We start from the raw sequence: 12,181 nt of genomic DNA on the forward strand, positions 1-12,181 counted from the left end.
GTAGAAGGGCATCAGAGGGGGTTCCGGGCTTTTTTGTGGATTGTACATTGCAACCCTGCAAGTGTATCTTTATTGAACTGTGTGGTGTTTCCCTTTATTTGGGCTTAAAGGACTTTATTTCTGAAGAACAGGGCTAGACATAACATTATAGTGTCTGTTGGTTGACTGTTGAGTTCTGAATGCCTGCCCCGCCCTCTACCTCAGTGAGAAGCCTTTGACTGCTCGACCTCGCTATCCTGGGAGTCAAGTCCAGAGAGGGATGTCCCTGACCCAGTTTCGAGCCATAGTAGGACAGACCCCAGGACACCAGAGGTAAATGACCTCAGTAGTACACATTCACAGATGAATATCTCCAGACTGTGTATAAACAAACCCAGCAGATTCACACTCTCACATAGGCACACCCATACATATACATATTCACACAGAGATGCATATGTGATCTCGCTGATGTATTACACACATGTACAGATATGAGCACATGCATCTGGATACTCTATGACTCAAAATATATACATGCATACGAAGACACAGAAACACTTGTTCATGTCCACAAAAACACACAAACACAGAGATGAGTAGATATGCATGCACTACCATGAATAACTCCAGGGCCATCCATACATGAATACATAATTAAACTACTCCTTTGAAAATGGACATTATGACCGACACCATGCTGATTTGATGTGATGATTTATAGTATATCATGATTGATGTTTTAAATTGCTTGTCACCCTGAGAGGTTATCAGGAAATAGTAATTATTTGTTTGTGGGAATTATATTTGAGTTTAAACAGTGACAATTTAGTCATGTTAATTCAAAAACGATTTTTTCCCAAAGAATTATGGTTCACATTATGTATTAAGTTTCAACATATATAATATGGATTTTTAAATAATATATATGTGGACCTAGTAGTGATTTTAACTACTGGAATAACGTGTCGGTCTGAGGAACAATAATAATGATGTCTCATTTGCGTAGTCTGTTCACTATATCTATTATACAAACAACCATGTGACCTTCAACTATGTGTTTATAAGTGGTGTTTTTTACTGACTACACATTGTGAACAAGGCAAGTGTGCCGAAACGCGTCAAGCTAAGCAAATAAACTAAAAGCTGGATGGTGAAACTTACCCAAGTGTCGGAGTCTAATTTCTGGAGTAGAAGTTGGAGGTGGTTTGAACATAATTAAACATTTACACCTAAGCATGAATATGCTCGCACACATACGGGTGTGCACACAAACACACACACTGGTATATACTCACAGCTAGCGAATGAGACATCTGTGCACACATACACTAAACACACACCAGTATGTAAGTATTACCTTAAGGTCAGAAGAGTAATTCTTGTTTTTATTTATTTTAGGACAAGCTGTTGGCTGATTTCAGTCCCAAAATCCAAGCACAGTGACTCCGGTCAGTATATTTATTTGGAGGGGATCATGACGCAGTCTGTAGGGCGACTCATCAGCCTCTGTGTGTCACCACAAACACACGGCACAGACATATACAGGCACACAGAGACACAGCACTCACTGCAGCCGCTCACCCTCATGGTTTTATATTGTTCCTCTTCCTTGACTTTAGACTCCAGAATATATTCTTCCTCTTTCTTCAGGAGACGCCGCCACTCTTGAAGTTTTACCTGCAGGGATGAGAGCGCAAGAAATAAGTGTATATTTGTAGAGTGTAGTCTTACTCACAAAAAAGAGTCACTACAGTATCTGCCACACGTGCCCAGACTGTATGTACCAGTCATACATTAATAGTGTAAGTACCAGCCACACATATGCAGATTGTAAGTACCAGTCGCACATATCAGGGTTGTGAGCACCAGCGCCAGTGTCACAGACAAGGACACAGACAACGGTGTCACTTCTTTGGTCCTGTTCTTGCCTAGAAAGACACTGTGCTCACTTTAAGCCTAACTGCATGGAGAGATTTAGACTTGGCACTACTTTAAAAAACAAACTTTGTCCTAGAGACATTATATGATATTTTAGAACAACACACAACCATGTGAAAATATCTAATCTAACACATTTTTATAAGTGCAATAACCATGTGTGCAGCCCATATACCAAGAATAAACAGGAAGCATTTTTGGCAAAAAGAATGGAAAAAGGTAAATTATATGTGCATTTCTTGATTGATGTTCATTAATGCATACTGTGCAGTGACACAACCTAGTTTCAACCTCCAGCCTGGTTCACACCCTCCTTCACGCACATCCTGGGCCTCCTCAGCCCTAAAATTAGATGCTTCCATACATAGATCACACACTCAAATCAGGACGTGGGAGGCTTGAAGTCACACACAGGACACTCTGACCCTCACTGTTAGTAATTCTACAAGACCCACCTCTTTCAAGCTCCTCTCCTGCTATTGACCTCTACCAATCTCCAAAACAGCGTCCTTAGTATTCAACGCAGCCACCACACGTTCTTTGAAGACTTCCACCTCCAACACAAAATACATGAAGGACGCCTCCTACACACTACTAAAGACACTGGAAATGAAACAACGCATCAATAACCCAACACAAAGTCAACACACCAGGCCTCATTCTATCAGCATCTCCCAATATCTGCGGCTAGACACCTATAGCCCTCGACTGGACTGACCACCTTTCCATCCTCAACTGGAGAGACCTCCTTTCCATCCTCAAATGGACCAACCTCTAGGTTCAACTAACTCTTCTCTGAGTTGGTCAGTGATCTCTGCTCACGCTACCAACGACTTCTAGTGGTGGGTGACTTTAACTACCACTGGGACAAAACTCCCAGAGAGTTGCAGGCTAGCCAGATTCTGGTGAATGCTCAAACTCATATTAAGGGCCACATACTCGATCTCATCTGGACCTCCCAGCGACAAACCCAGCTTACAGATATCAGCACGTGCACCTGGTCTGACCACTCGCTTATTAGGTGCTGGGTCCCGCTGGATAGCTTCCCATTGCAGCCGCCACTTAGTTGTAAAACTGTGGGCAGCTGGAATAGAATTAAGGCAGAAAATCTGGTGGGTACCTTACTTAGACTCCCCATGAAAGCACCCACCTCAGGCAACCTGGACTATGAGTGAGCTGCCCTTACCGACACGCTTAAGAAAGCCATTGATCAGGTAGCACCGGCACGGAGGGAGAAAGTTAGAGATAAAGGAAAGGGCGCCCCCTGGTTCAATGAAGAACTGAGGGGCAGGAAGCAATCCCTACGCCAAGCTGAGAGAAGGTGGCGAAAATCAGACAGTCAAGCCGATCTCGTTGCCCACAAACTCTTGCTTATCTCATATAAAAAGGCCATTATGACTAGGAAGGCCGAATGCTATGAGGCAAGAATCACGGGTGCAGTAAATAAACAGAAAGAGAGAAAGAGTCCTACTAAATCGCTCCCTAGAGACAGGCTACCTTCCCTCCAGTCTGAAGGAAGCCAGGGTCACCCCCCTGTTGAAGAAACCTGGGGCGGATGTTGCCACTCTCAAAAACTACAGACCAATTTCCCAGCTCCCTTTCCTGGCTAAAGTCATAGAGCAACACATCCTAAAAACACCCTCGGTCTTCCTGGAAGAACACCAGCTACTCCAAGGGCAGCAGGCGGGCTTCAGGTCCCACCACAGCACTGAGCTGGTAATGCTACCGGTACCTGACGAGCTCAGAGTCATGCCCGACAATAAAAAAACGTGCGCCCTGGTGCTGTTAGACCTGTCGGCAGTATTCGACACGGTCAATCATACGCAGCTTCTAGCCCGCATTTCCGAGCTGGGCCTCATCGGGCTGGCCCACCAATGGCTTGAATCCTTTCTTTCCGGGCGGTCACAGAGGGTTCAGCTTGGGGAGCAGGTGTCTGACAGGGGCACCCTCACGTGTGGCATCCCCCAGGGCTCAGCACTATCCCCGCTCCTCTTCAACATTTACCTCCAGCCGCTAATAGCTGCCTTGGCGCGCATGGAATGCCAAGTCTTTAACTATGCGGACGACACGCAGCTCATCCTCCAGATCGCCAACTCCCAACAGGCCCCCTCATTGATTCAAAACATTCTTAGATACACCATGAACTGGATGACGACCAACTCTCTCAAGGTCAACCCAGACAAAACTGAGGTCCTGGTCATCCCCTGGAAGACAAACCCTTGGAACGATCGTTTCTGGCCCCAAGAGCTGGGCATAACCCATACGCCGGTCACGACCGTAAAAAGCTTGGGCATTAAGATAGATGCAGACCTCTCTATGTCCAACCAAGTTGCGACCGTGACTGGTATATGCACTCGCCTGCTGAGACAGATGCTCGACTGCAGCTTTACAGATGATAGTATCAGCCACCATCCTGTCCAGATTAGATTACGGGAAAGCCCTGTATATCGGCCTACCGAAAAAACTAACCAACAAATTACAGGTGACCATGAATGATGCAGCTAGGCTGATCTTCAGGATTCCCAGAAAGGCACATGTGACCCCTCTCTTGCGAAAGCTTCACTGGCTCCCCATCAAGCAGAGGGCAAAATTCAAGGGTCTTTGTATTGCCCACAAAGCAATCTACGGCAGGCCCGACCTACATTAAAGAGCATCTTCAAAACTATGTGCCAGGCCGGAAACTCCGGTCCGCCGAGAGCTGCCTACTGGTAGTTACCCGGTTTAATACGATATCCAAGGGAGGCAGAGCCCTCTCTGTCCTGCTCCCGCAACTCTGGAATAAAATACCCGTTGGCCTCCGCAAGGAATGCGCTCTCCTCCCTTTCAGGAAATGCCTCAAAACGCTACATTAACAGAGCAGACACCAGCCCTTTACAGGGTCTGAAGCAAGAATCAGACGCTAGCCTCTTACGGGGTCTGCAACAGAAAACAGGCAGCACACTCATACAGGGTCTGTGACAAGCTACTTGCCAGAAAGAGAGAGCAGACACGAGCCCTTTACAGGGTCTGCACGAGGGAATAGGCAAGACTCATGCAGGGCTGCAACGGAGAATAGGCAGGAATAGTGGGAGAGCAGGCAACGTGCTGATGACGTCTGACCAGGAGAGCAGGCACCGACCCCAAGCATAGTGTATGGCAGGATGGCAGCAGTCAGACTGAGAGCGTGAACAGTAGGGCCAAAGGTTTTGGCACAGTGTCCATGTGACAAACTGCTTCCGTTTTACTATTCTGGCACAGGATACCTTCTAGTGCAGGAGGCCCGCACCACGAGTCATGTTACAAGTGCCTTACATCTGGCGTGTTGCTCTCCAGCAGAGTACGAGGTTGCGGTCCACCCTGAGTGGTCTTGATTTTAACCTAAGTGGAACCCCCTCCATGGCCAGCCCATGACACTACTAAAGGTTTGTGGCAGCCTAGCAGAGTAGTGGGGTAGATGTTGCCTCAAGCTCAGATCGGAGAGTGACTGATACTACCTTCTGACTCTGCATTTCATGTCATCCCTGGGCTCCATCTGACTGTAACATACATGTTGGGACACAGATGTGTATGGCTGTGAGAAGTTGGCCTGGTATATGATGTTCACTAATTAAAGTGACCACCTTGTACCATGCCAAGCAACCCTTATGGTGTGGTTGTAAGTCAACCTTTTCGGACCAGCTGCCCTAGTGGTAGCGTAGGCTAAGCAGTCTTTCAGGCTAAACTCGTTTTGGCATGTAAAGCAAGCTGTTTTACCATATGTAACCCCCCTTTATACCAATGAAAGGACACCACACAGATATATATTCAAAATATATATGTATTTATTAATCAAAGTATCCCCTAGACTCTTTATGAGCACAGGAGCACAAATCCTTAAACAAGAAAGTATTACAATATACAGAAGTTGCACTTTATATGGATAGGCCCTGGTGGCCACTCAAATCATATACTAAAATAGTGGTATAAGTACCACGACTAGGAAAGGGAAAAGGCCTAGGGCCTCTAGAATCGCTGGGCCTACAAGGAGCTAACTTCAGTTAGTGACCAGGAGGTCCACGGGTCGCGTGTGCAGTGAGGAAAGTTACACGCGGGCTCCCATAGGTTTTCAATGGGCGCGTAAAAGTTCAAAAGTTACTGCTAAAAGGGTCTTCTGGATGGACTACGAACTTAAGACTTAAAACCTAGACATTAGAGATATTTCTCTACACTTGTGCACCGGAGTGCCAGCTTTACCTCACCCACAGGAAGCGGGTGCATAGGTCTCGAAGTGCGTCGGGTTTCGTCTATCTGTTCAATGGAGCCTGACGACAAAGATGCTGCAGGCGGCCGGTCCAGAAGAGATGCGGTGGATCGGAGTTGTAGAAGACCTGTAAGCAGAGGGGACAGTGTTCACAGTCACTAGCCAGTGACCGGCGTGGCACCAGGTAGGTACCAGGCGATGTCGGGTGCAAACAGGTGAAGAGGTGTAGCTTGTCTCCGCAGCCACGTGGTCCCTGAAGGTCGACGACGTCCAGGAGTCGGTTCACGAGCTGTCCCACGCAGGCTCTCGCTGTCTGCGGTGTCGGCGACTCAAAGGAAGCAAACAAGCCTTGACAAAAGCAGGAGTAGCAGGAATCGAAGAAAGCTTGTAGTTCTGACCAGCAAGGTCAGAGGGGTTGCTCCTTTGGAGGGCAGCAGGGGCCAGTCTGGAGCAACCAGACCAGCATTGTAGTTTTCAAGATTGGTCACCAAGATGGCCACTAGCGAACGGGCCAGGGACCGGGCAGGCGCGTCGAGTTGCAAAGTGCAGAGGGGCCCCACGCAGATCGTGGAGATGCTGGAGGGCTCACCTTTGGTGCAGATGCTGCTCGGATGTTGGGCTTCTCAGGACCCAAAGCACAACTCGGAGGGAGCCTCTGTTGTCGCGCTTGCAGCTTGTCGAGTGTCTTCCAAGATGGCTGGCTCCACGTGTCTCGGTGCCTCCACGGGTTCCTTCTTTGCAGGGACTGTGGATCGGGCTGTGAGAGGTCTGGAGGTCCAGTTCTTGTCGGTCTCTGGGCTCGGGCTCCGTCAGGAGGCGGCGGCAAAGCAGACGTCGATTCGCTGGATGGTGCTTGCATTAGCAAGATGGTCACTCCCTGACCACAGTGGAGATTTCCTTCAGTCTTCTGTGCAGCAGAACGTCGAAGTTCCCGTCTTCTTCTTAGTTTCAAGTTGATTCCAGGATGTCTGAAGTCTTAGGACACAGCTCCTACCTTTAAGCGGATTCTAGGGGCCGGACTACCTGCTAGGTCCCTCCCTAAGGGTGGGACCAGGAAGGGGGGTGGTTACACCCCCAATCCTTTGTCCAGCTCGCCCCAGGTCCGGGGCTGGTGTGCCCTAGGACCGGTTTGAACTGGCATATGCACCGAGGCTCCTTGTGAGCCTCAGGCATGTCTGATTCTATTCAAGCCCTACCTGACCAATACACAAAATCCTGTCTGGGGTGGTGCTCGCACCTCCCCTGGCAGGAAACCCTTTGTCCACGTCTCCCAAGCTGGAAGGACTCCCAGCAGCAGGAGGGCAGACTTGTGTCGGTGGTGGCAGCGTCCATTTTGTGAAGCTGAGGCTATGTCTGATTTTACCCGGGTTTCAGGTTCGGTACATGTCGTGTCCCTCTAGAAGGGTGGAATGCTAACCCCGTCGCCAGAACTGGCGAGGGGTTAGTATTCCAATTCGTATGACACCTTACTCGACATGTTTTGATAAAGCCAAACCAAAGATAGCATTTAACCGCGAGGTTCATAATGCACTTAAGAGTATATTGTATGGCGATATCTGTAAACGGTAGAAGGAGGTTGTTCCGACCACTGCAGACAGGCTCAGCTCATGCCAGAGCACCATCTCACATGGAACCAAGCACTCTGCCTTCAGGATTGTTAAGGCCTGCCATAGGAGTGACTTATAGGTTAACATGTGTCCCATTTAAGGTTAGGTATAGGTATACTACACCTAAGTAAGAGGTGGATACACCAACTTACCCCAGCTGAGTGATCAGCCAGTTGTGTCAAATTGTTAGGCCAGGCCAGGGGTGGCACAATACATGCTTCAGCCCCTGGTAGGCCTTAGATACACCAATGCCCTGGGTACCTTGTGTACACTGGTACAGGGGCTCACAGGGTGATCCAGTTCCAATTGGTTATGCACCTAAAGTGCATAGTGTCAATTTAGTAGAGAGAACAGCAGGCTGGGGGTCTGATTAGCAGGCCCACAGCCTCAATATGTCAAAAACCAGTGAAGCAAAAAGCAAAAATTTGGGGTGACCATAGGATAGCAGACCCTACTCTCCTACAATGGCCCTGTATTACAATTAGCAGGGCCTCACAGCGCTTTCAGGCTCAGGTACCTTCAGGTCCAGGCCTATAGGATGCAGTGCTTGTGGACATGTGAGGTGGGGCTCACGTGTGCTGCAGTGGGGGCCTCATGATGGGTGGAATGCTTTCTGTTGCATTGTAGAGTCTTTCAAAGTCTTAGTTGTAGTCAGTGCCTACAGCCTCCCTTCTCTTTGTATCGCCCCCAACAATTTACTGCTTCTTCCAGCCCCACCCTCTATTAGAATATTTTTAGGGCCGAGTACAACATTCTGGGTTGAATATCTATCCTGACGGAAGGAGAGATCGTTTGAGGTTCACTGTCAAGTTCAAGGGTTCCCTACAAAATTCTGGGCTAACTATGAATCTGGATGAACAGTTGCACAGGAGCCAAAATTCCTAGGAAAGGATACAAACTGTCCCCTTTTAACTCTCAGGAGCTCTGCACAGCACTGAGAGAAAGGCAAAGAGCAGAGGCAGGAATCTTGTCTGTCTCCCTCCTACAAGTAAGCGCTAGACCCCAGGACTTTGGAAGAAACTGTAGCTGCTGGTGAAGGACTCAGGAGGTGGACTGCCTGCTAGGAGAGGGCTTGTCCTGATCACACAGAGCCCAGCTCAGGCCCAGCACATGAGCAATAGGTAGATATGTGATGCAGAGAACGGTGGAGACAGGGACGTGAGAGAGCGAGCAGATGCACCTGTTGATAGAGACAGACGAAGAACGGAAACAGGTGGAGAATTAAGAGAGAAGAAAGGAAGAAATTGTATGAAGGTAGAGGGGCCCAGTAAGGAACAGATGAGAAGCCAGCGTTGGCAGGCAGAGGGTCCCAGGGTCAGTGTATTTGTGTGGGCTTCCACTGGGGTGCGCATGCAGATGGTACCACCCTACAGACACAGCAACAGCAGATAAGGGTCCAGCCCGCAAGAGAACGCATGAGCTGAGCTTTCAGAGAAGTCACTAGGCTGCTCCTACCTGTGCTGTGCTTCTCGACACCATCATCGCACCCCACCTACGGAACACCATAAACAGCTCCTTCACGTCAGCCACCTTCCCGGAGAGCTGGAAGCACGCTGAGATCAACGCTCTTCTGAAAAAACCCACCGCTGACCCCAGGGACCTCAAGAACTTCCGGCCCATCTCACTCCTCCCCTACGCGGCCAAAGTCATCGAGAAGACCGTCAACAAACAACTGACCGCCTTCCTCGAGGACAACAACTCGCTCGACCCTTCCCAATCCGGATTCCGAGCAAATCACAGCACCGAGACCGCCCTCATCGCAGTCACAGACGACATCAGAACCTTAATGGACAACGGAGAAACAGCCGCCCTCTCAGCAGCCTTTGACACCGTATGCCACCGCACCCAAGTCCACCGCCTCAACAAAACGGGTATCCAGGGGAAGGCCCTGGAATGGATCACCTCTTTCCTCACCGGCAGAACCCAGAGAGTCCGCCTCCCCCTTTCTGCTCCTCGGCATACGAAATCATCTGCGGCGTACCCCAAGGATCCTCACTGAGCCCAACACTCTTCAATATCTACATGAGCCCCCTCGCCGCCATCGCACGAAAACACAACCTCAACATCATCTCCTACGCCAACGACACCCAGCTGATACTCTCCCTCACCAAGGACCCAGCCACCGCAAAAACAAACTTCCAGGAAGGAATGAAAGAGGTAGCAGACTGGATGAAGCACAGCCGTCTCAAACTCAACTCGGATAAGACGGAGGTCCTCATCCTCGGACAATCCCCCTCCGCATGGGACAACTCCTGGTGGCCCTCGGCACTGGGCGCCGCACCAACTCCCACCGACCACGCACGCAACCTGGGCTTCATCCTGGACTCCTCGCTCACAATGACCAAGCAAGTCAACGCCGTCTCCTCCGCATGCTTCAACACCCTGCGCATGCTCCGGAAGATCTTTCGATGGATCCCCACCAAAACCAGAAGAACAGTCACCCAGGCCCTCGTCACCAGCCGACTGGACTACGGGAACGCCCTTTACGCTGGAACAACAACCAAATTCCAAAACCGTCTCCAGCGCATACAAAACGCCTCTGCGCGTCTCCTCCTCAACATCCCTCGCCGCAGCCACATCTCAACGCACCTAAGAAAGCTCCACTGGCTCCCCGTCAACAAGAGGATCACGTTCAGACTGCTCACCCACGCACACAAAGCCCTCCACAACATGGGACTGAAATACCTCAACAGCCGTCTCACGTTCTACACCCCCACCGCCAGCTCCGCTCCACCAGCAACGCCCTCGCCATCGTCCCACGGATCCGCAGAGCCACCTCCGGAGGAAGATCCTTCCCCTACCGGGCAGCAAAGACCTGGAACTCCCTCCCCTCCCACCTTCGACTGACACAGGACCATCTCAGCTTCAGGAAGCACCTCAAGACCTGGCTCTTCGAGCAGTAGCAGCACCACCCCCCCCCCCCCCCCCAGCGCCTTGAGACCCTAACGGGTGAGTAGCGCGCTCTATAAATATCTTGATTGATTGATTGAACCCAGGCCGGCTCGCTAGATTGTCCAGAGAGCAGATACTGGAGCGTTTCTCCAAGTCCACATGGCCGCCAACATAAAGTTCGGAGAAGATCTCCAGAGTCCTTCTGGCACAGACTGAGCCCCTTCTGCACGCTCAGGGCTGCACCACTAAGCCATGCTTGTCTGGGCACTCTGTGGGAAGGGGCCCACCCTGGCAGCGGCACACACAAGTGCTGCACATGTGGGAGTGTGCATGTAAAATGGCAGGATTTCCGAGTCTGTCTCACTGAACACCAGCAAGCCTCATAGTAGACTTCCTGGGCAAGACCACAAAACAAGCACGAATGAATGTAAAAAGAAGCTCAAAACAAGCGCAGCTTACAAACCAATGTAGGTGGGAGCAAACGTGCATATTATTGGTGAAATGACAGAGCCCGTAAACAATGTTGGAAACGTGTATCACCATAAATTCAGTGGTGTTGTTCAAGCAGATTACAGTCAAACTTGGTTAAAATTAAAGGAGCCCTTGAAAACACTGCATCTGTAGAGGAAGGTGGTGGGAGGGTGGAAGCAGCGACTAGCATAAATGAAATGAAAAGTGCGGTTTGTATAGCGCAACTGTCACTCCTGACAGAGTCTCCTGGCGCTGCAGATCATCTAAAAGAACAGATGAAGAAAGTAAGTGTAAGGAAACTTTGCTTGGCCGGTGCTCCTTAGTCTTGACAGGAAGTGAGGTATCGGCTGAGTGAACGACTAAGAAGGCAGCAAAGAGGAGTGACGTAGAAGTGATCCAATAGTAAGTAGCAGGCGAGCTTACACTCCGCACGGTGCTTACATATGGTCTTGCAGAAAGTGCATGTGCGCTGCCTAGGCTGGACCTAAAAATGAGGAGGACACATCTCTTCAGTGAGCACTGCCCCTGATCCGACAGCCCACCCTTGACCTTCTCATAGCAATGGTTTCTTCCCAAGGACCATTTGCCCGGTTTAGTGCTCTGTATCCAGACAGTAAGTACTACCCATATAGATTAAGAGTGTAAGTGCTAATAACATTCACATCTAGATTGTAAATTCTTGACCACACATATCCATATTGTTTTTGAATATTGTACATCTACACTTCCTTAACCTATTAACCATTTAAGGAGATTGTTCTATACAGGTGCCAGCCACATGCAGGGTCTGTGACAGAAAACAGACAATTAAAGACATGATCACAGTCTGTGACAGATAACGGGGCAAAGGAAGAGTGCAAGCGCCATCCCCAGGCAGGGTCTGTGACAGAGAACAGACAGACACAGTGACAGAGCAGGTGCAAGCCCCATAGAGAGTCTGCAACAGAGAAGAGACAACTAAAACGAGAGAGCGGGCACCAAGCGTTTACAGGGTCTTTGACAAAGAACAGTCACAGGACGAGAGCAGATACCAGTCTCATACAGGGTCTGTGACTGAGAACAAACCCATTAA

The 12,181-nt window shown here is 49.6% G+C and overlaps 1 protein-coding gene across 2 annotated transcripts in view; it reads right to left on the reverse strand.

The window, feature by feature from the left end:
- LOC146869337 (E3 ubiquitin-protein ligase TRIM39-like) overlaps positions 1–12,181 on the reverse strand; it is an 89,158-nt gene that overhangs the window by 69,104 nt on the left and 7,873 nt on the right. For both annotated transcript variants that reach the window (XM_085650931.1, XM_085650879.1), the window contains exon 2: positions 1,564–1,659. In XM_085650931.1, coding sequence (XP_085507057.1) covers positions 1,564–1,659 — 96 coding nt within the window. The remainder of the gene's footprint in view (positions 1–1,563; positions 1,660–12,181) is intronic.

Source organism: Triturus cristatus, chromosome 1_1, assembly GCF_964204655.1.
Source record: "Triturus cristatus chromosome 1_1, aTriCri1.1, whole genome shotgun sequence".
Lineage (NCBI taxonomy): Eukaryota > Metazoa > Chordata > Amphibia > Caudata > Salamandridae > Triturus > Triturus cristatus.